At 38.4% G+C, this 21759-nt stretch overlaps 1 protein-coding gene across 8 annotated transcripts in view; it reads left to right on the forward strand.

Moving 5' to 3' along the window:
- Positions 1 to 21759, forward strand: part of QKI (QKI, KH domain containing RNA binding) — a 142175-nt gene that overhangs the window by 53706 nt on the left and 66710 nt on the right. For all 8 annotated transcript variants that reach the window (XR_006267214.1, XM_043457071.1, XM_043457072.1 and 5 more), the window contains exon 3: positions 5599 to 5715. Coding sequence is in view for 7 of the 8 variants with exons in the window: in XM_043457071.1 (XP_043313006.1) it covers positions 5599 to 5715 (117 nt within the window). In the remaining variant the exon portion in view is untranslated. The remainder of the gene's footprint in view (positions 1 to 5598; positions 5716 to 21759) is intronic.

Raw genomic sequence — 21759 nt, forward strand, 5'->3', positions numbered from 1 at the left:
GGGAAAAAAAACAAAAAACAGACATCTGCCTGAATGCATCAGAGACCTAGCAAGATTGTGAAGAACTGCTAATTCAGGATTCTTGGAAGGACAGAGAATCAAGCTTGAATGTAAGCCTGGCTTTGTGAAACTCCTTTTCCTCTAGGTGTGTTTCTTGAATCTGGAGAGGACAGCTGAGAGGCTAAGCTTTGGGGGACATAGGTCTCATCTATGTAAGCTCCTTCCCATCTCCAGTCTTTGCTTTGGGTAGGAATCTGATGGGTGTGCATTCTAGAGGTAAGAGTGAACTACTTTCCTAGGCCTTTACAGACTTTGCATGTCAGCATCAAAATTGTGTCAGCCTCAGTAAGCAAAATTGTATTGAGGTGATCTTAGGTTGCTAGTTAACAATAGGTGCCTGGCAGAAGCTGACACATACTCCCTCTGGAGAGAGATAACATTACCTTAGGCCTTATATATTGGAGAGGGCAATGGCACCCCACTCCAGTACTCTTGTCTGGAGAATTCCATGGACAGAGGAGCCTGGTAGGCTACAGTCCATGGGGTCGTGAAGAGTTGGACACGACTGAGCGACTTCACTTTCATGCACTGGAGAAGGAAATGGCAGCCCACTCCAATATTCTTGCCTGGAGAATCCCAGGGATGGGAGCCTGATGGGCTGCCGTCTATGGGGTCACACAGAGTTGGACACGACTGACATGACTTAGCAGCAGCAGCAGCAGGCCTTATATTATTTCAGTAAGCTGTTTAGTAAATACATTGTCTGGCACACACTAGAAAACAAGCAAACACACAAAGAATGCAAGATGATGTTAACAAAAATCTGAAGAAACAAGACAAAAGAAACATTCATCAAGACTCTAGATAGTAGGATTATTAGACCCAGACTTTATAAAAGTTATGCTTACTGTGTGTATGGAGACAAAAGGCAAGTTGGAGAAATACGGCAGAGTAATGGGAGCTGTGAAAGAAGAGTCAGACTGAGTGTGTTAGGGAAATAGGAAGTATAAAAGAAAAGTCTAACTGAAAAATTCCTTAACTGGGAGTAATAGGTTTAACAGAAGACTCAAAGCTTTTGAAGAGAGAATTAATGAAATTGAAAATTACCTCAGTTGGAAATTCAGTATGAAAATAAGTTTAAACTTAGAATTTAATATCTTAATAAATATCTTTATATCTTAATATATGTAGGCTCAAGGGCAAAAGGTACTACTGGAGAAAAAGAAGACCACTTCACAATGACAGAAGAATATAATTTTGTATATACCAACACAGTTTCTAATTGTGTAAAGCAAATAGAACTGAAAGAAGTAGACAAAAGTTAGTCACAGAAGAGTTCGCCTGCTTTTTTTTCCTAAGATTTTTTTGATATGGACTATTTTTGAAGTCTTTATTGAATTTGTTAACAATATTGCTTCTGCTTTATAGTCTGGCTTTTTGGCCCCAAGGCATGTGGGATCCTAGCTCCCTAGACAGGGAGCAAAATTGCACCCCTTGCATTGGAAGACAAAGTCCCAACCACTGGACTGCCAAGGATGTCTCATGAACACCCATGGAATATTTAGAAAAATTGGCTATGTGCTGTGATTAAAAGTCTGAACAGAGAGTTGAAAAAGGGGATTACATCCCAGCACATTATGGGTCTAGAACAATCGTGATGCCTAAACCCCGAGAAACATGAAAAAGGAAAATTACAAGCCAGTTCCATTTGTGAATGTAAATTTAAAAAATAAAATTGTCACCAAGAAGTGCTAACAAACTAAACCTAGTGATTTATAATAAAAGATAATGCATCATGATCAAGTTTATTGTAGAACTATAAGGGTGGTTTAACATTTGATAATGAATTATAATCCATTGTGTTACCAGAATAAAGGAGAAATACGATTGTCTTAATAGATGGTGAAAAAGTGTGATACATTTAAACATCCTCTCGTGACTAAAAATAAAAATTCTTAGTGAACTAGGGAATAGAATGGAATTTTCTTCATCTGTTCAAGTGTAGACAGACAACTTCAGACTTCATAGTGAACTACTGAAAACTTCATTTTTGAAATCAGGAACGAGTCAAAGATAATATAGCTTATTTGACTTTGAACTCAAGATGTGCTGGCCAGTGCTGTAAGGATGGCCAGGAAAAGAAATTAAAAATATGATTTGACAGTTACATATTTTTTCTTTTTTCTTATTTGCAAGTGTTATGAATCTTCACCAGAAGAATCCAAAAGAATCTACAGAAAAATTAGAATGAAGAAACAGAGTTGCTGGGTATACTGTATGATATAAAAAGATGAATTATGATTTCACATGTAAAAAAACAAAAATGAAATAAAAATATGATTTACAGTAGCAAAAATGAAGCCCCAAATGTCTTGGAATAAATCTAACAAAAACAAAGGCACACTAAGAAAGCTTTGTATTCCTGAGAGAAATCAAAAACACCTAATCAAATGACAAAATTATGCCACATTCATGATCCTGAATATTGTTATAATATCCCAATGAAAGTTATTGCTAGAATCATTTTAGAAATTGACCACCTATTTCTGAAATCTGTATAGACACACAAAGACTGAGACACCTTTGAAAGAGGAGCAAGGTGAAATAACATGCTATCCTGCGTATTAAGGTTTTGAAAATAAAGTTACATTAAATGATAGTGAGATACTGAGCCAAGTAGATTAATAAGAGAACCCAGAAGTAGACCCATATATAAACATGTATAGATGTTACTTACGACAAGAAATAGCATTGCACTGTAGATCGGGGGAAAGGATAGTCTCTTCAGCAACACGTGGGACAGTTGGGTATCCACGAGAGAAAACAGGAGAAGAGGAGGTGGTTTTTTCATCCGGACATCACTTTCTGGCACACTGTGGACATAAATGAGAAAGTCATGACAGTAAAGCTGCTGAAAGTTAATACAGAAGGAAGGGTGTCTTGATGACCTTGGGATGGAGAAAGACTTCGTTTAAGACAGCTGCATTAAAATTATATGTAATTTAATTCAATTCAGTCTGGTTAAATTAAATCATCTTAAGACACCATTAAAGACCAAAATGGCAAGCCACAGGAAGGGAAAAGGTATTTGCCACACGTGTGACCGCAAAGTGGAAATCAGTAAGAAAGCAAAACAACACAATAGAATAGTCTGAAAACTTCGCATGTGCTTCAAAAAATATACATCTGAATGACCAAAAACATAAGAAGTATTGAAGTGTATCAGAGTGAAATCCTCTCCTCTTTTGGGAAGGTAACTGTGGATGACCGGTTTAGAAAGTAGTTTAGTGCTGTCTACTGAAGGAGTTGTGGGGCGTGTTCCGGGAGATGGTGAAGGACAGGGAAGCCTGGCATGCTGCGGTCCGTGGGGTGGCGGAGTGGGACACGGCTGAGCCACTGAACAGCGGCTCCGTTACCAGCAGTCTTTCCCCTAATGGGACAGTCCTTTGTCCTGCTTCTTTGGTTTGTACACTCTTGCATGCAAGAGGCTTCCTCAAGTTAGCGCATTCCTCAAGTCTTTGGTGAACTTTGTCTATACATACTTAAGTATGAAGCACAGAATTGAATTAGAAGCTCGTATTCTTGAACTGGGCTTGCTCATTGCAGGGTTCAGTAGGAGTTGATCACCTGAAGCGAAGTGTCAGCCTTTGAGAATGGAACCAAATGCTACAGTGTAAGAGTCTTTTCTTCAGGCAGCTTTTCTAGAGATGAAAACTCAAGCCTGATACCTGCAAGTTAGATGCCTGGCTATTGATAGTCTTTGGGCAGGGTTTGTCCTGTGTATATCATTGCCATCCTTCTGGTTTTCTGCAGAACTCAAGGCGGGAGTTCCTGGTCTCTCTGGAGTTCTGTAGGGCAAATTTGCTATTTGATCGTATCCCTTTCCATGGACATTCTGAGCTGACTTGTTGATTGAGGGCCTGAGGCTTCCTGAAGTGAGTTTGTAGTAGACTTCACAGACTGTGACCCACTGTGTGGTGGACTTTGTATTGGACGTTCCGTATCTACTGTGCTGTGCTCACATGCAGTCCTCATGGCAGCAGTTCCAGATAGCGTCGTCTTCATCACGTGACTGAGGCTTGTTTTATACACCTTCCCATTCTTACTGATGACTTACTATTGGAGCTTGAATACCAGTTGGGGTCTGTGTGCTTTCCAAGTATAAACGTGTAATCATTTACATGTGCAGTACTTTAAGTACAGTACAGTACTTCAGTTTATTTAGATTGGAGGTATGGGAGGAGGGCTCTCGACTGGGTGACAGCAAGGGTTTAGTTGGGTGAAGAGGTAGATCAAGTCCTATATGCCAAAAACTAGGCAAGGTAAAGGGTTCTATTTGAATGCAAAGAGATGGTTCAGGCAAGTTTCAGAATTTCGAGTCTTGTATACCTGGGTCTAGGACCTGAGAGTCTTTGCTTGGGGTGGAAGAACTGATATCATAATCCCCTAGGGAAGAAGACTTTCTTCCATCCTCAAACGTGTACACACACATCTTTCATTTGGGAATCGCTTCTGTAAGATGTGGCAGTGCTGGTGAGCAGCTGAGGCAGAGCAAGCAGCCTCTGGAGCACAGAAGACTGAGGAGGGGCCTGACTTCTCAAGCCCTGAGAGCAGTGACCTCTGACACATTAGCGTTATGTGACGATACTCTAACAGTAGGGGTAAAATGCAGGGAACAAGTAGGAAGCATAGGTATCAGTAACGTTTGAATAAATAGATAAAAACCACCCATGGATCTTTGTGGAACTGATGATATAAACATTCTTTTTTTTGTCTTTTATGTAGATGACACATGAATGAGGAAAATGCCTTTCAGTATTCATAGTCAATCTGTTCCTCTCATTGGCCTTTTAAAAAATTAACTTCTATGTATGAATATTAGAAGTTTCTGTGGAGGGATGATAATTATAGTTATTTCTTATTACTGTCCTTTTTGTGACAAGAGTTAAAGTTCTTTGTTAAAGAGGTGGTACAAACTAAAGGTAGAGATGGGAAATAGGAAAATAAGAATGCACATACAAAATTGTGCAAGGATTGTGGGAAAAAAATGTAGACTCTTATGTCTTAAATAGTTAGTATAGTGTGGAATCCAACTTTGGCCATCAGTGTTCTGGCAGCCAGCCCCAAAATACAATGCTCTCTGAACAGTTGCTGAAGTATAGCTTAGATCAATAAGATAGGAATTTCCCCCAGGGATTTCTGTATAAAAGGCAGCCACTATTTAACATAATAAATAGCTCCTGGAACCCTGTCATAGAAGGGATTTGTTGAACTTTTCATGTACACTTGTTTAGAGTGTGCATGTTGATGGGAAGTTAAATACAGCACCTGTTTTAGGTAGGTTCTGCTGTCCCTAACCCATGGCTTGTGTTAATGCACATGGAAATGTCGAGCTAAACCATGAGCTGCTGTCATTACCCCCAGACTGGGCAAGAAACGGATAAGGTTTTATTTCAACCTAGTATTTTAAAAAATTTAATTAGAGAAAGTTAAGTATATATTTAATTAATTTATTTATTTATTTTAAGTATGTATTTTAAAATAACTTTAAGTGAATAATGCACGGTGTTTTTTTTCTCCCCCCCCTTCCCCCACCAGTTTAATTTTGTTGGGAGAATCCTTGGACCTAGAGGACTTACTGCTAAACAGCTTGAAGCAGAAACAGGATGTAAGATCATGGTCCGAGGCAAAGGCTCAATGAGGGATAAGAAGAAGGTAAGTCCTTGAAAATGGGGCCATATAAAGTATAATAATGTACTTATACGTCATAAATGTACTAATACATTTTGAATTTTAATAACAAAATATCTAGATCTTAAAGCACTATATGTTATTTCATGTCAGAAAATTTTTAACTTTTTAAAGGTGGTGTCATGATTTTCTCTTTTTGATTATCATTACTTTTCATTTACCTAGCTAATATCAGTTAATTCATCATATTCACGTTGATTTTTACACTTGAGAAGCTTCCAGTTTGGAAGTTAGAGTATTCAATGTTGTATGTGTTAAAGATGTAACTGAACTTTGAAAAATCTAAAATGTTTCTCTTGATGAGATTTAAATGAGAAGAATCAAATGAATTCCTTTGGATTTATGTCATCTCATCAGGAGAGTGAGTAAACATGGGGGAAGGCTTGTAACTAGCCATATGTGAGTTATCTTTGTTTTTACCAGCATTTCACGTTGAGTTTGTTTTCCAGACATTTTACTTTAAAGTATATTGTTGTTGTTTTCTGCTTCTTTTCCTTTTGCCACTTCTTATTTTTCTAGTTCAGTTGATGAACACCTACTTACCTGCCTTAAATACTGTTTTTTCAGAAGGTTTTATTTGCCTGTTTCCTTTTATCCAGTGATACTATGAGGCAGAATTCTTTGAATTCTATCTGTGTGAAAAATGTTTGACCGATTTTTTAAGAATAACGTAGGTTTTGATTGCCAAAGATTAAATGTATTGTTAGGAAGGGTTTGTTGTGTGTTTGATTTTTAAATACATTGCCTTGAAAGAGACATCAAATGGAGCTGTGGGCAGCTTTGCGGGAGCGTGTTGTGCATTGAATCCCTCTGTGGCGCTTACGGAGTGAAAGCCAGATCTGTAAAGTACTGTGACTTCATTCGGATAGGCTGCTTTTTGAGCTCTCACCTCATTTCATTTAAACTCTCCCATTAGCTGACTGGGTCTAAAGCATTTTTCTCTCCTTACAGATAAATAATGACCTAGTAGTTAAGCTAAGGGGAGAGGCCCTCAATAATACTAATTATCTGTAAATTTTATTTTAAGCTGTTCTTGTCAGATGAGTATAAAGATATTTTGAGGAAAGCATGTGAGTTCTCCCTGAGCATATTTAGCAGTTGTATTTAAAACAATCGTTTTTGTTAGGATCTTAAAATAATTGAATCACTTTGTGACTCAGCTGAGTGGCAGTCTTGTATTGCCATGCAGATTTGGTTCCCATGTTGGCGCTTATGGTTGCTTTGCATTAAGTACTGCTGATTTAATAGCCTAGGTACAATAAGACAAACTCTCAACAACTGAAGGGCAAATCTTCACCAACAGATGAGCGTATTCATCAGTTAAACAAGTTGTTGCATCAGTTAGCAAAGCATGTTTTGCCCTCTCCTCAGCCTCTACCAGTTCTGTAGTACCAGCCCTCCACTCACACACACACATTGAGAAGTAGAGCTTGGAACCCTGTAATGAGACATCGCGAGTGTTGTTTTCGGTCAGGTTGAACTTGGGGCCTGCCATCATGTTCACATACAGTAGAGTGGTTAAGAGTGTAACCTCTGTAACCGTCTTGCTTTCATTTGAACCTTGCTTCTATCACTTAGCAGCTTTGTGATTTTAGCAAATGACTTCATCTCTTGGTGCCAGTGAAGGGGGAGTAGTGACGTCACTGATGGCTGTGAGGATCACAAGTTGTAGAGCACTTAGCAGAGTGTTTGACACGTAGTAATCAGTTAATGTTAATGATTGCTCTTTAATAAATTTCTTTACACTGTTAGTACATTTTCTGTTTAAACTCTTACATTGTATCGTGCAGGAGTATTACAATTTTTTAAGCTTTGGAAATGACAATACTTTGTTGTTGCTTTGTGACCTTTGAATATCCCGTATTCTCACAGCTTTTTTGTTTTGGTTCCCTGATGGTTGGTGTGTCCATGTTCTGTCTTGTCCACTTTGTTCTTAAGCACAAACAGAAGTGGTTAACACATTATATTTTTTTAATTTGTACTGTTGCCTAATGAAATAAAAAAAACTTTCCAGATTACACATAATGCATGAAAACAAGGATTAAGACACCAACAAAATTTTGACTGCAGATTGCATTTTTAGTTTTATTAAGTGCTATAGATGAATATACTTTGGGAATATCCAGTTAATTTGAATGGCTACCGTATGTTTGATATTATGGTGAAGAATTTTTGTGTAGACTTATAATGCCAAGAGTGTCTTCTGTAATATTAATTTAAATCTATGCATACTAAATTGTCAACCATGTCATTTTGGTTTACTCTGCTCTGCTCATTGAGTTCATAAAAATGTTAATAGAAGTTACGTCAAAATGGAAGGTACTATCACTTGTTCCTTGGCTGTTATTTTGAAAAAGAACATGAAAAATAGATGGAGACCAAAAAATATTGAAGTCAATAATAAGGCTGATTGAAGCATATTCCATGTGTTTAAAGGAAGACTAAACTTTTTCGTGTAGAGATGTCAGTTTATGTAAAAGCTGAGAAAGCTAGAAAATCTTAATTTGTTGACTGTCCATGGTATTAATGATGGAATGCTGTTTGCTGATCTCTCAATAATGGCATGCCATGTCTGTTTTACGGAGTATTTCTTTGCTGTTTGATGAGTACTTGGCATAGAATAGGAACTGGGGGAAAAAAAAATCTGAGAAGGGATGAATGTGTAGGTAGTAAATGAAAGACGTAGATGTTCCTCTCTCCTTTACCCTCCCCAAAGTTTTTATGAATAGAGAAAATGATAAATTCTATGTGTTTTCAGTTCTTTGGGAAAGATAGGCAGTACTGTATCATTCTAAGCTGTTGGTTTTAAGCAAGGGAATGAATATGCTACTTTATATTTTTCATTTTCCTGGATTGCTGTTAGTTCAGAATTACATTGTCATTGTATATAAATACCCAGAGGAATGGTACTGGGTAATTGCGGGAGCCTAAGGACAAGAACTTCACTCACACTTCATAACTGACTAGGGAGCTGTGCTTGTCTTTGTACTTCGCACTCCCAGCTGAAAATGTTAGTGCATGAGATGTCTGCTCCTGCCGTGGTTCAGTCGCTCAGTCGTGTCCAACTCTTTGTGACGCCATGGACTGCAGCACACCAGGCTCTTTGTCCTCCACCCTCTCTTGGCGTTTGCTGAGATCCGTGTCCATGGAGTCAGTGATGCCATCCAACCATCTCGTCCTCTGCTGCCGCTTCGTACTGCCCTCAGTCTTTCCCGGCATCAGGGTCTTTTCCAGTGAGTTGACTCTTCCCTATCGGGTGGCCAAAGTATTGGAGCTTCAGCGTTATTCCTTCTAATGAATATTCAGGGTTGGTTTCCTTTAGAATTGACTGGTTTGATCTCCTTGCAGTCCAAGGGACTCTCAAGAGTCTTCTCCACCACCACAGTTCGAAAGCATCAATTCTTTGGTGCTCAGCCTTCTTTATGGCCCACCTGTCACATCCGTACAGCCCTACTGGACATGACCAGGCTATGATCCATGAAAAGGGTGAGCTGTCTACAGTTGAGCAAAGTCGGGTGTTGGGTCTTCTGAGAATGTCCAGTGGGACTCAGCAATTCTGATTAGAGCTCTTTGCTTGAAATGAAGGGATGTGCACTCGGTATCAGATGGCCATTCGAGGGCTGCTAGTAGCAGTGGCCAGATGGTTTTAACCACATTTACGATCTGTTCAGTATCGTATTCAGACTGTGCAAAAATCTCAAAAGATAATTTTTACTCTTCTAACAGGAATGAAGGCTTAAAAGAGGTCAAGTAACTTATCCAGTCCCTTATTTCTAACTATTAACTACACTCAGTGTAAACATGTATCTTGCTGGACATTGACATTCAGCTTTATAATTCATTCTCTTCAGAATATGAACTTTGAATTTAAAATTAGAGAAATCTGTTAGAAAGTTTTAATTTAGATTTTAATATATTTCCCAGATATATTTGACCACAGTCTGTCCATTCTGACTGATGTCTTAACTTCTTGAGGAACTACAGTGTTGTATGGACCATGATCTCTGAAGTATTATTAGAGGGACATACTGTCCAATTGCAAACATAGATAGAATTGCATAACTTTTTTATTTGCCACTTTTCATATGCTTACACATTTTTCTCCTATTCTTATACTTCATAGATGTTTTACCTAGTTAATATGTGATGTTTTTAGAAAAGTTTAAAAGTGTATATGATCAGAGAAAAAGTATAGCGAGGCACCTGATCCTGTCGCTTTAGAGACTACTCTTGTTGACAATTGTGATGTGTCTAGGAGATCATTCTTCCTGCATTGGTATATACACTTTCACATGTGTTGTAGAAAGTGAGTCTTACTATTCTTGATGCTTTGTAATTAGCATTTCCTGCAGCTCTGTACTCTGTCCTGTCAGTTTAATTGACAAATAACTGAGCTTTATAATGTCTGAGAGTTTGTGCTGCACGATAAGAAAACTTAAAAGATAGCTTAAGGCAATATTAGCAATATATGCAAAAGTTAATTTGCTTGTATGGGGGAAACTTAGACTTTTATTTTTAATGAAGGATGTTATTGCTTTCTCAACACTTTGAAAATGATCAAATTGATACAGTTTTTTTGGTTTGACATACTAAAGTGGTTGTGATAGCCAGTGACATAACATCAAGCACAAACCTGGTCTAGACAGCCCGCTTTATTAGTCTTGTTGAATGCTAGACTTCTGACAACCTGGAGCGTAAGTGTAGTTTATTAAAACAACAACAACCAGAAAAACGGCTTTGCTCACGGCAGATGCTAAGCACTGTTCATTCATCTCCCAGCATCGCACTGCCTGTCTCCTTTCCCGTGTGCCTGGTTACCCCCGTCCTCCTTGCCCCTCTGTCTGCCGGATGGTCTGGGCCGCAAGTTCTAGACATCATCTCAAGCTGGAGATACTGTATTAGGTGTTTCTAAAATAGAAGGGCTCTTCAGCTCTGTCATATTTGTGTGTGTTTTTTTTTTTTCATCACCGGAACAATTTCTTGTGTTGTTAAAGGTCTGGTCAGTGTTCCTAGTTCCCCTCTTGTCTCATAAATGTGCTTTTAACAGAAGTTTAAATGGTGTCCATGTGAGGGGCTTACACATTGCATTTGATTGATAGATCTGTTAAGCCATTCTCGCCCTGGCCCCCATTTCTCTTTGTAGTTTATTTGTAAAGTGTTTGAGTTGCTTGTACTGAAGAATTCCCGTGGCCTTTGCTGATTGTATTTTCATGGTCATGGCCATGTTTATTAACACTTATCTCTGTCCCCATATTTGGGCAGTTTGGTAGTGAGAAAGGTTTAATAAGGTTTAGTTCTCCTGCCCTCCCTTCCTCATTTCCTTTCTTCCTTTTGAAAGAAAATTTTGTAAGTAAATGTTGTTGTGGTACCGAAAATCTAGTGTTCTTTTTATTTTAGCAATCATTGTTGATTGTTTTTCAGACCTTTTACTTCAGTAGGAACTGCAAAATAGTTATTACCTTGTTTCTTTGCTATTATTAGTTAGATTTAATTTTTATAGGAAAGGCTGGATAAATGCTCAGTTTGTTTTTGTTTTTTGTTTTTCTTTTGACCCAGTCCCTTATTTACTAGGTTTAAAATAGTGAATTGGCTCCTAGGAATCCTCCAGAGGTGTAGAATTAGTTTTTTTGTTTTGTTTTTATTTGAGTGTCATTATGAATGCATTTAAACAGTTTTGATGTATTTCAGTTCATTGCACCACGATTTGAAGGCATCATTTCTTCAGCGCTCAACCTTTTTTATTGTCTAGCTCTCATATCCATACATGACGACTGGAAAAACCACAGCTTTGACTATACAGACCTTTTGTAGGCAAAATAATGTTTCTGCTTTTTAACACGCGGTCTAGGTTTGTCATTGCTTTTCTTCCAGGGAGCAAGCGTCTTTTAATCTCATGGCTGCAGTCACTGTCCACAGTGATTTTGGAGCCCAGGAAAATAAAGTCTGTCACCGTTTCCATTGTTTCCCCATCTACCTGCCATGAAGTGATGGGACCAGATGCCATAATCTTCATTTTTTGAATGTTGAGTTTTACATTATATTGTTTATATTGTAGTAAACTTGTGGTTGGGCACAAGAAACGAATTATTGTTTTAAATGTTTTCAAGAAGAAAAGTGCTATAATTTTTCTATTAGTTTACACAGCCTTTCTCAGCTAGGGTTCCTCATCTTAGAAGTTCTTCAGTTTCACTAAGAGTGGTTCATAATGAGTACCATTCTAGATAGGAGAGAAGTGAACCATATATGATTTATGCCTTGGGCTAGGCACTGGGTACTTGATTCCCTTGTGGACTCCCTAGTTGAGAAAGACTGTATCCCGTGAGGAATGTTTTTTTTTTTTTTCTTCTCTATTTTATATTCTTGCCTTACCACCTGCTCTGACCCCTGCCCTTGGTACCTTCAACTCAATGTGTTGAAAGTAGGAATTTTTATGGATTCTCTCTGAAAAATGTTACTTTTATAAACTGCATGCTTAGAAACTTTTCGTGAATCTGATTTGAATAGTGTGTGTGTGCTAAGTCGCTTCAGTCAGGTCTGACTCTTTGTGACCCTGTGGACCATAGCCTGCCTGGCTGCTCTGTCTGAGGGATTCTCCAGGCAAGAACACTGGAGTGGGCTGCCATTCCCTCTTCCAGCTGAATAGTAGTATTTAGCTATAAAAACAGGTCAGTTGATTTAGAGGAGTAATTATGAAAAGTATAGTATTATATATCTATTTGGAAGGAACCTTATTAAAGCTATGAAGTCTAACACTTATTCATATTTAATTCTGTGATGTTTTAGTTCCTATAGTACACATGGTTGTCACTCAGTTTTCCCAACCCCCCACCATAGTCAGTACCTTTTCAGGCAGTAAGTAGTTTTGAATGCCTGTGAATTTTGTCTTCAGATCTTTTACCCTGAGAGACTGACATGTTGACGGCAGACTGATGCACAGTGCGGTGTAAACAACAGATGCTAGACGTTGTGCAGTGGGAAACCAAGGGAGTGATGAGTTCTTTCACAGGTTGAGGACTTGAGGGAAAGCTGGGGAAGATTGGACCGGAGTAGGAATTTACAGGGCAGATGAGTGGAATGGTATTCTAGAAGGAAGTAGGATCACCCAGTATGTGTCCTCAGCCAGTGCTTGGCATGTTGCAGTGGAAGTTACAAGGTTTAGCGGGAAAAGTGGTGTTGGAGACAGGCTTGGATCTGAGGATATAGGGCCTTGAATGCTATATTAAAAAGTTTTTCTTTTTCTTTGGAAAGCAGTGTATTGGCACTCATATTTTTAAAGTAAGAAGTTATATGATACATTGTTTTAAAAAGAAAACCTGGCTGTAGAAAGGATGGGTGTAGGGAGAAGAGATCAAAGGCCACAAATAATCAAGTCTTAGACAGCTTGACTTAGAGAGTTCTGTGTGTGTGCGGAAAATCTTTTGAGACTCAGATCCTCTGATCCTAACTCTACTTTGAATACAAAACAAAATAATCTCTTAACCTTAGGACCTTTGACATACTTAATGTCCTGTGTCTCAAAGATGTCCTACGGTAGCTATAAACTAATACCCTAGGAGCTTCAGTCCTCCTCCACTTTTTTTTTTTCTTTTTAATGTCAAGGAACATGGCACTGAATTCAGCCTCAAAAGGGATTGATTGGTTTCTTTTTAAAGAGAAGGGAAAGCCTGCATTTCTGAAAGAATTTAAATCAGTACTTTTCAAATTGTCTGCCACAAAAGACCATTACAACAAAGTTCTAATTCATCATAGACCATTTCTTTTGTAAAATTACTATACAGTGAAATAAACTTATCAGAGAAACAGTTTTTAAAAAGACAATTTTCATCTTGTTTAAAACTTGTATCTCAGCAGAGAAAAGTATCCAGTCAGAATGCTGTGAAAGTTTCTAAACACCCCAGGAACTATAGCACACAAGCTCCTCTGTCCTTGGGATTTTCCAGGCAAGACTACTGGAGTTGATTGCCATTTCCTTCAGGGGATCTTCCCGACCCAAGGTTCGAACATGAGTCTTCTACATGTGTCTCCTGCATTGCAGGCAGATTCTTTACCACTGAGCCACCAGGGAAGCCCTGATGGGCAGAGGTATCCAATCAGAGTGCCATAGAAGTTTCTAAACACTTAATTCTATGCTGGGAGCTGCGCTTGGAGCAGCAGTGGCTTACACACCGCTTACTGGCTGATGGAGTCAGCGGCCCTTCAGGATGGTGAGGGAGCCCTCGGGTGTGCTCTCCCCCTCTGCTTTTCTTCTTTCTTCTCGTGCCCTCATTTCATCTGTGAGTGGTTTTTGAAACAAATTTCGTTTTGGAATATGAAATTTCACATGGAATTTTTAGTTCTGTTTCTGGTTACATGTTCACTTTGGACTTAAATAACTTGACTTTAAGGTAGTATAAAGCAGTACAATACAAATTAAAGATTTATTTCAGATTGGATAGTATTTCAATACATTTTTATAAAATAGAGTCATTCCTTTGCCTTTATTAATTGCTGAGAAAGATCAGGAAGATTTGAAATAAAAATTCTGCTACTGTTTTTTCAAGTACAGTTTTTTTTTTTTAATTTGTAAGACTCTTTAAGGGATAAAAAGATGGATACAATGAAAATAAACCTGTTTTCATTACTAAACTAACTTTTTAAGTAACCTGTAAAACTTAAGCTAATTAACTCTGCTATAGATCTAATACCACGATGAGTTAATTGTCCATGTCTAATGAAATGAGACATGAATTTCAGTGAAAGGGAGAGTCTATTTTATCACTGGATGCTGTAAATGAGCCTTTTAAAATTAAGTCTTGATTGCATTGTAGTCAATTTAGTTAAGGAATCTTTTAGTATCTTATAGTACATTGTGTATAAAGAAGTTTTTTTTTCCCTCAGAAAGTTCAGTTCTCTTGTGAACAGAATTAGTAGTGGAATGTTGCTTATGTGTTTTATCATTATGCTACATCAGTTGATTTTCTTTTTCAAAACCCTTTAACAAAGAAATTCAATGGAAAGTTTTTGTCAGTTATATTAGTGACAAATGATTAGACCATTTCATAAGCAGAGTGAGCTATCTTACTCTATCCTACTACTTTTATTTTTCTTCAGTTATGAAAGAAAATAATGTAAAGAAATTATAATGTTGCTCTTTGAATTTTAAAGTGTTTTTCTTTTTAAATCATGTGTAATTGTTAACTTTTTGACTTTTTAAAGACATGTATAGTTGTTAATTCAGAAGTTGTCATAGGACCAGGATGTTATCATAGTCTTTGCATCCAGAAAATGTTAAACTTGTGATTCTTCATTTTCCAAATTATTTATTACTTAGAAAAGAGGAAATAGAAACTACAGCAGGTAGTTAAGACTGCTTTTAAAAGGTGTTAATAAGTTTTTATCTTAAGTTTTTGCTTAATTCAAATACATATAAAGTATTCTAAATATAAATTACTAATCACTTCACATAGGAAATACTAATATTTTTCAGATTCTGATGTGAAGGGAGTTTTGTAACATTTCACCTTTGTAACTAAAAGATTAATTTCTGACTAGTAACCTTATTTTCATTCTTGCATATTTGGCAAGGATATTTAAAAAAAAATGATGTTGTGTCCCTCAGTTCAGTTCAGTTGCTCAGTCGTGTCTGACTCTTTGTGACCCCATGGACTGCAGCATGCCAGACTTCCCTGTCCATCACCAACTCCCAGAGCTTGCTCAGACTCATGTCCATCGAGTCAGTGATGCCATTGTATCCCTAGCACATTATATTAGTTTACCCCATATTGATGATATTAACTTTCATAATTTGGTTAAAGTGGTGTCAATCATTTTTTCATTGTAGAGGTACTCTTCCCCCTTTTAAATGAACTGGTTTTAGGGGAGTACTTTGATACTTTGTGAATATCCTCCTCCCAGGAAAATTTTGCTCGGTGATTTTAGCGTTGGTTAATGTCCTATCCAAATTCCTTATTACTGTAATGTAGTGTTTGCGGAACTGTTATTTTTCAGTCATTCCCTTTACATTTATTAGTTGACATTGAGTTATAAGAAAGATACTGCCTTCCTGTCATTTCTGATAGGTTCAGATCTCTTTCTGTGTGTGCACTCTTCCCCCAGTCCCCCGCGTGGACTTAGATGTCCACTGAATTCCAGACAGCTTACCCAACATGTGAACTTGGTGAGTGGGTGGGGTGGCTGGTGAAGCAGTGTCGAGCTGGTGGGGGGCTGGTGGTGAGGGTGCAGCTCTCATTGTTTCTGCAGATTTGTTCCTTAATTTTCACACGGCCCTGTGAGGTAGCTGCTGTTGTCCTAGTTGTAAGACCAGGGAGAAAATGGAGGCATGGGGAGGTTCTCTTCACCTGGCTAGTGAGCTGCCGAGTCACAATTTGAACCCAGGCTGTGTGCAGGAGTTTAATCCTTACATTGCTATCTTTTGATCGCCTTATTTCCATTCTTCCTCTCTGTCTCCCTCTGGCAACCAGTGTGGTTTTTAAAAAGTCACCCTGCAGTACGTTTTTATGTGTTCAGTGGGAGTCAGCTCTTCGCTGTGGCTCACGAGGCCCTGCTCGGTCATGAGTCCTGCTGCTTCCAGGCCGCTTTCCTCTTTGCTGCCTCTGTGCCAACTGTGTGGCTCACAATGAACTGGAACCTTCTTCCAAGAGATGGGAATATCAGACCACCTGACCTACCTCCTGAGAAATCTGTATGCAGGTCAGGAAGCAACAGTTAGAACCAGACATGGAACAAGGACTGGTTCCAAATCGGGAAAGGAGTACCTCAAGGCTGTATATTGTCACCCTGCTTATTTAACTTCTATGCAGAGTGCATCATGTGAAATGCCGGGCTGGATGAAGGACAAGCTGGAATCAAGATTGCTGAAAGAAATATCTCAGATATGCATAATATCTCAGGTATGCAGATGACACCACCCTTATGACAGAAAGCAAAGGGGAACTAAAGAGCCTCTTGATGATAGTGAAAGAGGAGAGTGAAAAAGTTGGCTTAAAAGTCAACATTCAGAAAACGAAGATCATGGCATCCAGTCCCATCACTTCATGGCAGATAGATGGAAAACAATGGAAACAGTCACAGACTTTATTTTCTTGGGCTCCAAAATCATTGCTGATGGTGATTGCAGCCATGAAATTAAAAGACCCTTGCTCCTTGGAAGAAAAGCTGTGACAAACCTAGACAGCATAATAAAAAGCAGGGAGATTACTTTACCGGCACAGGTCCGTCTAATCAGATTTATGGTTTTTCCAGTAGTCATGTATGGATGTGAGAGTTGGATGATAAAGCTGAGTGCCGAAGAATTGATGCTTTTGAACTGTGGTGTCAGAGAAGACTCTTGAGAGTCCCTTGGACTGCAAGGAGATCAAACTAGTCCATCCTAAAGGAGATCAGTCCTGAACATTCATCGGAAGGACTGATGTTGAAGCTGAAGCGCCAATGCTTTGGCCACCTGTTGCAAAGAACTGACTGACTGGAAAAAAACCCTGATGCTGGGAAGGATTGAAGATGGGAGGAGAGGGGGGCGCCAGAGGAGGAGATGGTTGGATGGCACCACTGCCTAATTGTCCTTTTTCCCCTCAAGTAATATGCACAGAGTCTACTAATCTATCAGGGAAGTCACTTTTTCTGTTATTGCTAATATCTTGTATACTTATATATGTATATGTCTTTCTGTCTAGGTACATGCAAGGTTGTAGTACTCCATGTTAGGAAATAAAGTAAAAGTTCTCCTCACCCACTCCCAAGCAATTCAGTGTCCTGTTTCTGTTACCTGATTTACCTTTAGTTACTATAAACTTTTTAATTTGATTATTTAAGTTGTATAGATAATTTGTACAATAAAAATAATTTTACCTGTCAACTTTTAGGATTCCCATTATGTATAGGGCACCTTCTTTTTACTTGTTGATATAAAACAGAGTAAGATTTTTGTGTTAAGGCTGTCTTAAGTATTTGTTCAGGTTTTTCACATATCTTAAAAACTTCAGTAGGTACTCATAGTTGTTGAGAAGCATCTCATGTCACAAGTGTAATGACTTAGGGCTTAAGGTTTTCTTTTATGTATTTTTTATAGCAGGTTATAGTTATCAGCCTGGTGTGCTGCACTCCATGGGGTCACAAAGAGTTGGACACGACTGAGAGACTGAACTGGTTGATAATTATCGGAAGAAAATAATGAACTCACCATGGAAAACAGTACATGAAATTTGTTTAGAGCATTATACATTTGTAGAACTAACTGATGAAAGAATTCTAAATTTTAAAAAAATTGTGATGTATTTGGTATGAGGGCAGAAATCAGTTGGTAGGAAATAAACAGTATCCTAATACAGTGTCTCTGATAGAGGCTTTTTCCACATGGAGTGTTTTCCTGTAGACAAGGTCGAGACGCACATAAGTACCCTAAAATGATCTTTCGTGTCCTCTGTCACCACCAGTTAGAGGATGCCTTCTGGGAACTTCTGCAGTTGAGTTCAAGGTGCTCGCCATTCCTAACTGCCCTCACTTGCCTCAAGGCTTGTTTAATTAGAACTTGGTTTAAAGTATACCCCAGAGCATATCATCATTTTCCATTAGAGTTTTCCCAGGTTTTGGCTCAGAGGGTAAAGAATCTGCCTGCAATGCAGGAAACTCGGGTTTGATCCCTGGGTCAGAAAGATCCCCTGGAGAAAAAAATGGCAACCCACTCCAGGATTTTTGCCTGGAAAATCCCATGGATGGAGGAGCCTGGTGGGCTACAGTTCATGGGGTCACAAAGACATGAATGAGTGGCTAACACTTTCACTTTCTTTTCTCATTAAACTAGTCTTAGTTTGGAGCTTTCATTATAGCTCATTTGGTAAAGAATCTGCCAGCAATGTGGGAGACCCTGGTTTGATTCCTGGGTTGGGAAGATCCCCTGGAGAAGGGATAGGCTACCCAGTCCAGTATTCTGGCCTGGAGAATTTTAGTCTCTGGATTTCTTTTTAAGTAAGTGCCTAGACATGTGCTCTCCTCAAGAGGGTTAGCCATTGGCCATCTCTGGTTATTAAAATGAAAGCTGAGTGAGAGAGTAGCTGAGCTGCACCGTCACACAGTCACGTTGAAGTGCTCAGTATGGACCTGTGACAGGGGGCTGCCCTTTTGGACAGCATATACAAAACATTCTCACTGTTATAGGAATTCTTTTGGTTAATGCTGCTTTAGGCAGAAATGTGTATAGAAAATACGGAAAAACAAAAAGTTGGGAACAAATTATTCCTGTTTTTAGCTTTGTATTTTGAAATAATATTAAATTTTACAACAAGAATACAAAGATCCCACTCCGTATACTTTTTACCTATTCACCAATTTTTGATGTTTACCAGTTCAGTTCTCTCAGGCCTCGATGTTCATGTACCCCACTTCCCTTCCCTCTTTTTCTCTCTCCCTTCCCCTTTAAGTTGGAGTAATTCTACTTTTCTTTGTTTTTTTCTGACCTGGATTATTTTGGGGAAATAAGTTTTTATTATTAAAAATACTAAAGAGATGATTGTGAATGTTTGGCAAGTTTGTATATTTTTCTCTTGGAAAATAAACCAGATTCTAAGGGTGTTCATTTTGTTTTTCAGGTTTTTCTTTCCATTGCTATTGATATATTGTGTTTAATTAGATTCATTCAGGAGTCACTGATTTCCATGCTTTCTCCCTTTCTGAAAATCTCTTTAAACTCATTATAAGAAGTATTAAAAATAATTCAGAAATGTGCTAATATTTGAGCTCTTAACTTGTATCCATAATCACCTAGATATATGATTTCTTTTGGACCAATATGCAGTATATGAATCGGTCAGTGAAAAGCAAAACCTAGTCTGGACATACCAATGATGAGTTTTATGGCAATAAAGATAATAAATAGTGTCCCTGACATCACTTTTGAGCAATTCTCCTTAGATTGAATGATTGGATGAAAAAAACATTTAATTAAGCTGTCAAGGAAGACCAGGACCCACTGTGACGAAAGTGCCAGGCTTGATGAAAAGTCAGAGAAGCAGTGATAGTGGTATCAGCATGCTCGAATATGAAGTCTTGTCTCATTGCCATCACCAACAAGGTACATTTAATTTAACCTTAAATGGCAAAGGAATACAACCAAGTCCAGTATCTCCTTCATATGATAGTGTTTTGTTTTCAGTTCCATTCTCTGATCTTCTCAAAAAATAAGACCATTCCTAAGTGTTCCACACACATTTATTCACTTTTTTTTTTAAATCTAGAAAGTTATTTCTTCTTCTTTTCAAAATTTGTTAACATTTAATCTGTATTTTTTTATTTTCTACTTTGGGCCACACCCAAAACTGGGTGGGGGAAGGGGTTGTTCCCATGTAACAAAACTAGAGAGGAAGACAGAAAATAAATGGTAAAGAAATGAACAAGCTAATATAGATAGTGATAAGCACCATGAAGAGACTAGCATGAGATGGTGTGATAAGTGTGATCGGTGTGGAATGCTTGTGACTTGAGTGGCCAAGAGAGGGCTGTGTGAAGAGACATGTAACACGTGACGGGAGTGAAATGAGAGCGCGTGTGAAGGCATCAGAGAAGGATACCGGTAGACAGTCTGGGCAGCAGCGAGGTCGGCATGCCGGGGAGGGGGACGTGGGTGGCAGAGCACCTGCCGTGAAGGAGTTGGACTTTATTGCAGGAGCAGAGGGCAGACAGTGGGGGCTTTAGCAGAGCGGCGTGGCCTGGAGCCTTGAGAGTGGGCTTGTAAAGGGATGTATGTAGGGAAGATGGAAAGAGTTGAAGCAGGGAATTGGGAGTGAACTCCTGCAGTTTTCTGTCTGAGTTCCTCAGTGAAGTGTGAGCATAATTAGTGCCCATTAGAAAATGATTGTTCTTACCACAGAATTTTAGTCAGCCAGTTTCTTGAAATTGCTATAGCATAGGAGCATCACATAGAAAATGCAGAAGAAACACTTTAAAAATTTACTTAAATACAAACAACTGTCTTAATTAACTGTCTTAACAAGACTTAAATTTACAAAAATGAGGGAAAAAAGAGAAATCCAACAAGCACTTTATAAGTTAGTTGAATAGGACTTAAGATTAAGAAGCAAAGTTGTTTTAAAAGTAAAATTAATTGCCCAGGTAGAGACAGTAAGTGTAGTTTGCAAGAACGTACGTGGCTGTTTTACTTTTACCCAGTCATACCCAGCTGTTGATCTATAAGTGTGAATGTTTCCCTTCTCCCTAGTATACATGATTCTGTACCATACTAGCACTTACATATAACTTATAATGTAAACCTATTAAGTGAGATGAAACTGGTTTCTCAATCAAGTGTTTGGAATATTGAGGAGTAATAGGTATCATTTAACAGAAAGTTTCAAATGGTGCATTTAAAACAATTTGTTGACCAGTATTGAATAACCCTCAGCGGACAGGGTGAAGTAGGGTGTTCTTTTGGTCACTTAGCATGCCTTCCCACTCAGCTCATGAACTAGATTGTAGAGAGATTTATTCCTAGGATGTTAATGTTTTTAAAATTAAAAAGAAACTCAAGGCATTTGAGGCAGAGGTTTTTTTAGACAATAGTTGTTTAATGAATTGCTTGTATATACAAGAGAAGAGAATAGGCCTGATTGCTCACAATCTGATGTTTGGAAAAGTATTTTCCTGGATCTTATGTATTTGCATATCTAATTGCTGTGTAATCAAAACTAAGTGAACTGTAGCTACTTGAAACTCTAAAATGAAAGGCAATCATCTGTGTGGAGGGGGTGCTTACATGCAGGCTAGCCTGAATATTAGCATTAAAGGCTTCTTGTGTTTAATTATAGGTGTCTGACTGAGCAGTAAATGTATGCTTGTGTAATAAAGAAGTGAACGTGACCCTGAAACGTCAGCTCTGCTTTTTGGTAACAGAGCCTTGGCTTTGAGAGAACTTAGCACTCTTTGTGTATTTTGGTGATAAGGGATTGTGCCAGAATGGTTGTTAATTACTTGCTTTGTTTGATACAGAAAGTAGTGATTTCACACTTTTCTTCCCACCAGTGA

This window comes from Cervus canadensis, chromosome 33, assembly GCF_019320065.1.
Source record: "Cervus canadensis isolate Bull #8, Minnesota chromosome 33, ASM1932006v1, whole genome shotgun sequence".
Taxonomy (NCBI): domain Eukaryota; kingdom Metazoa; phylum Chordata; class Mammalia; order Artiodactyla; family Cervidae; genus Cervus; species Cervus canadensis.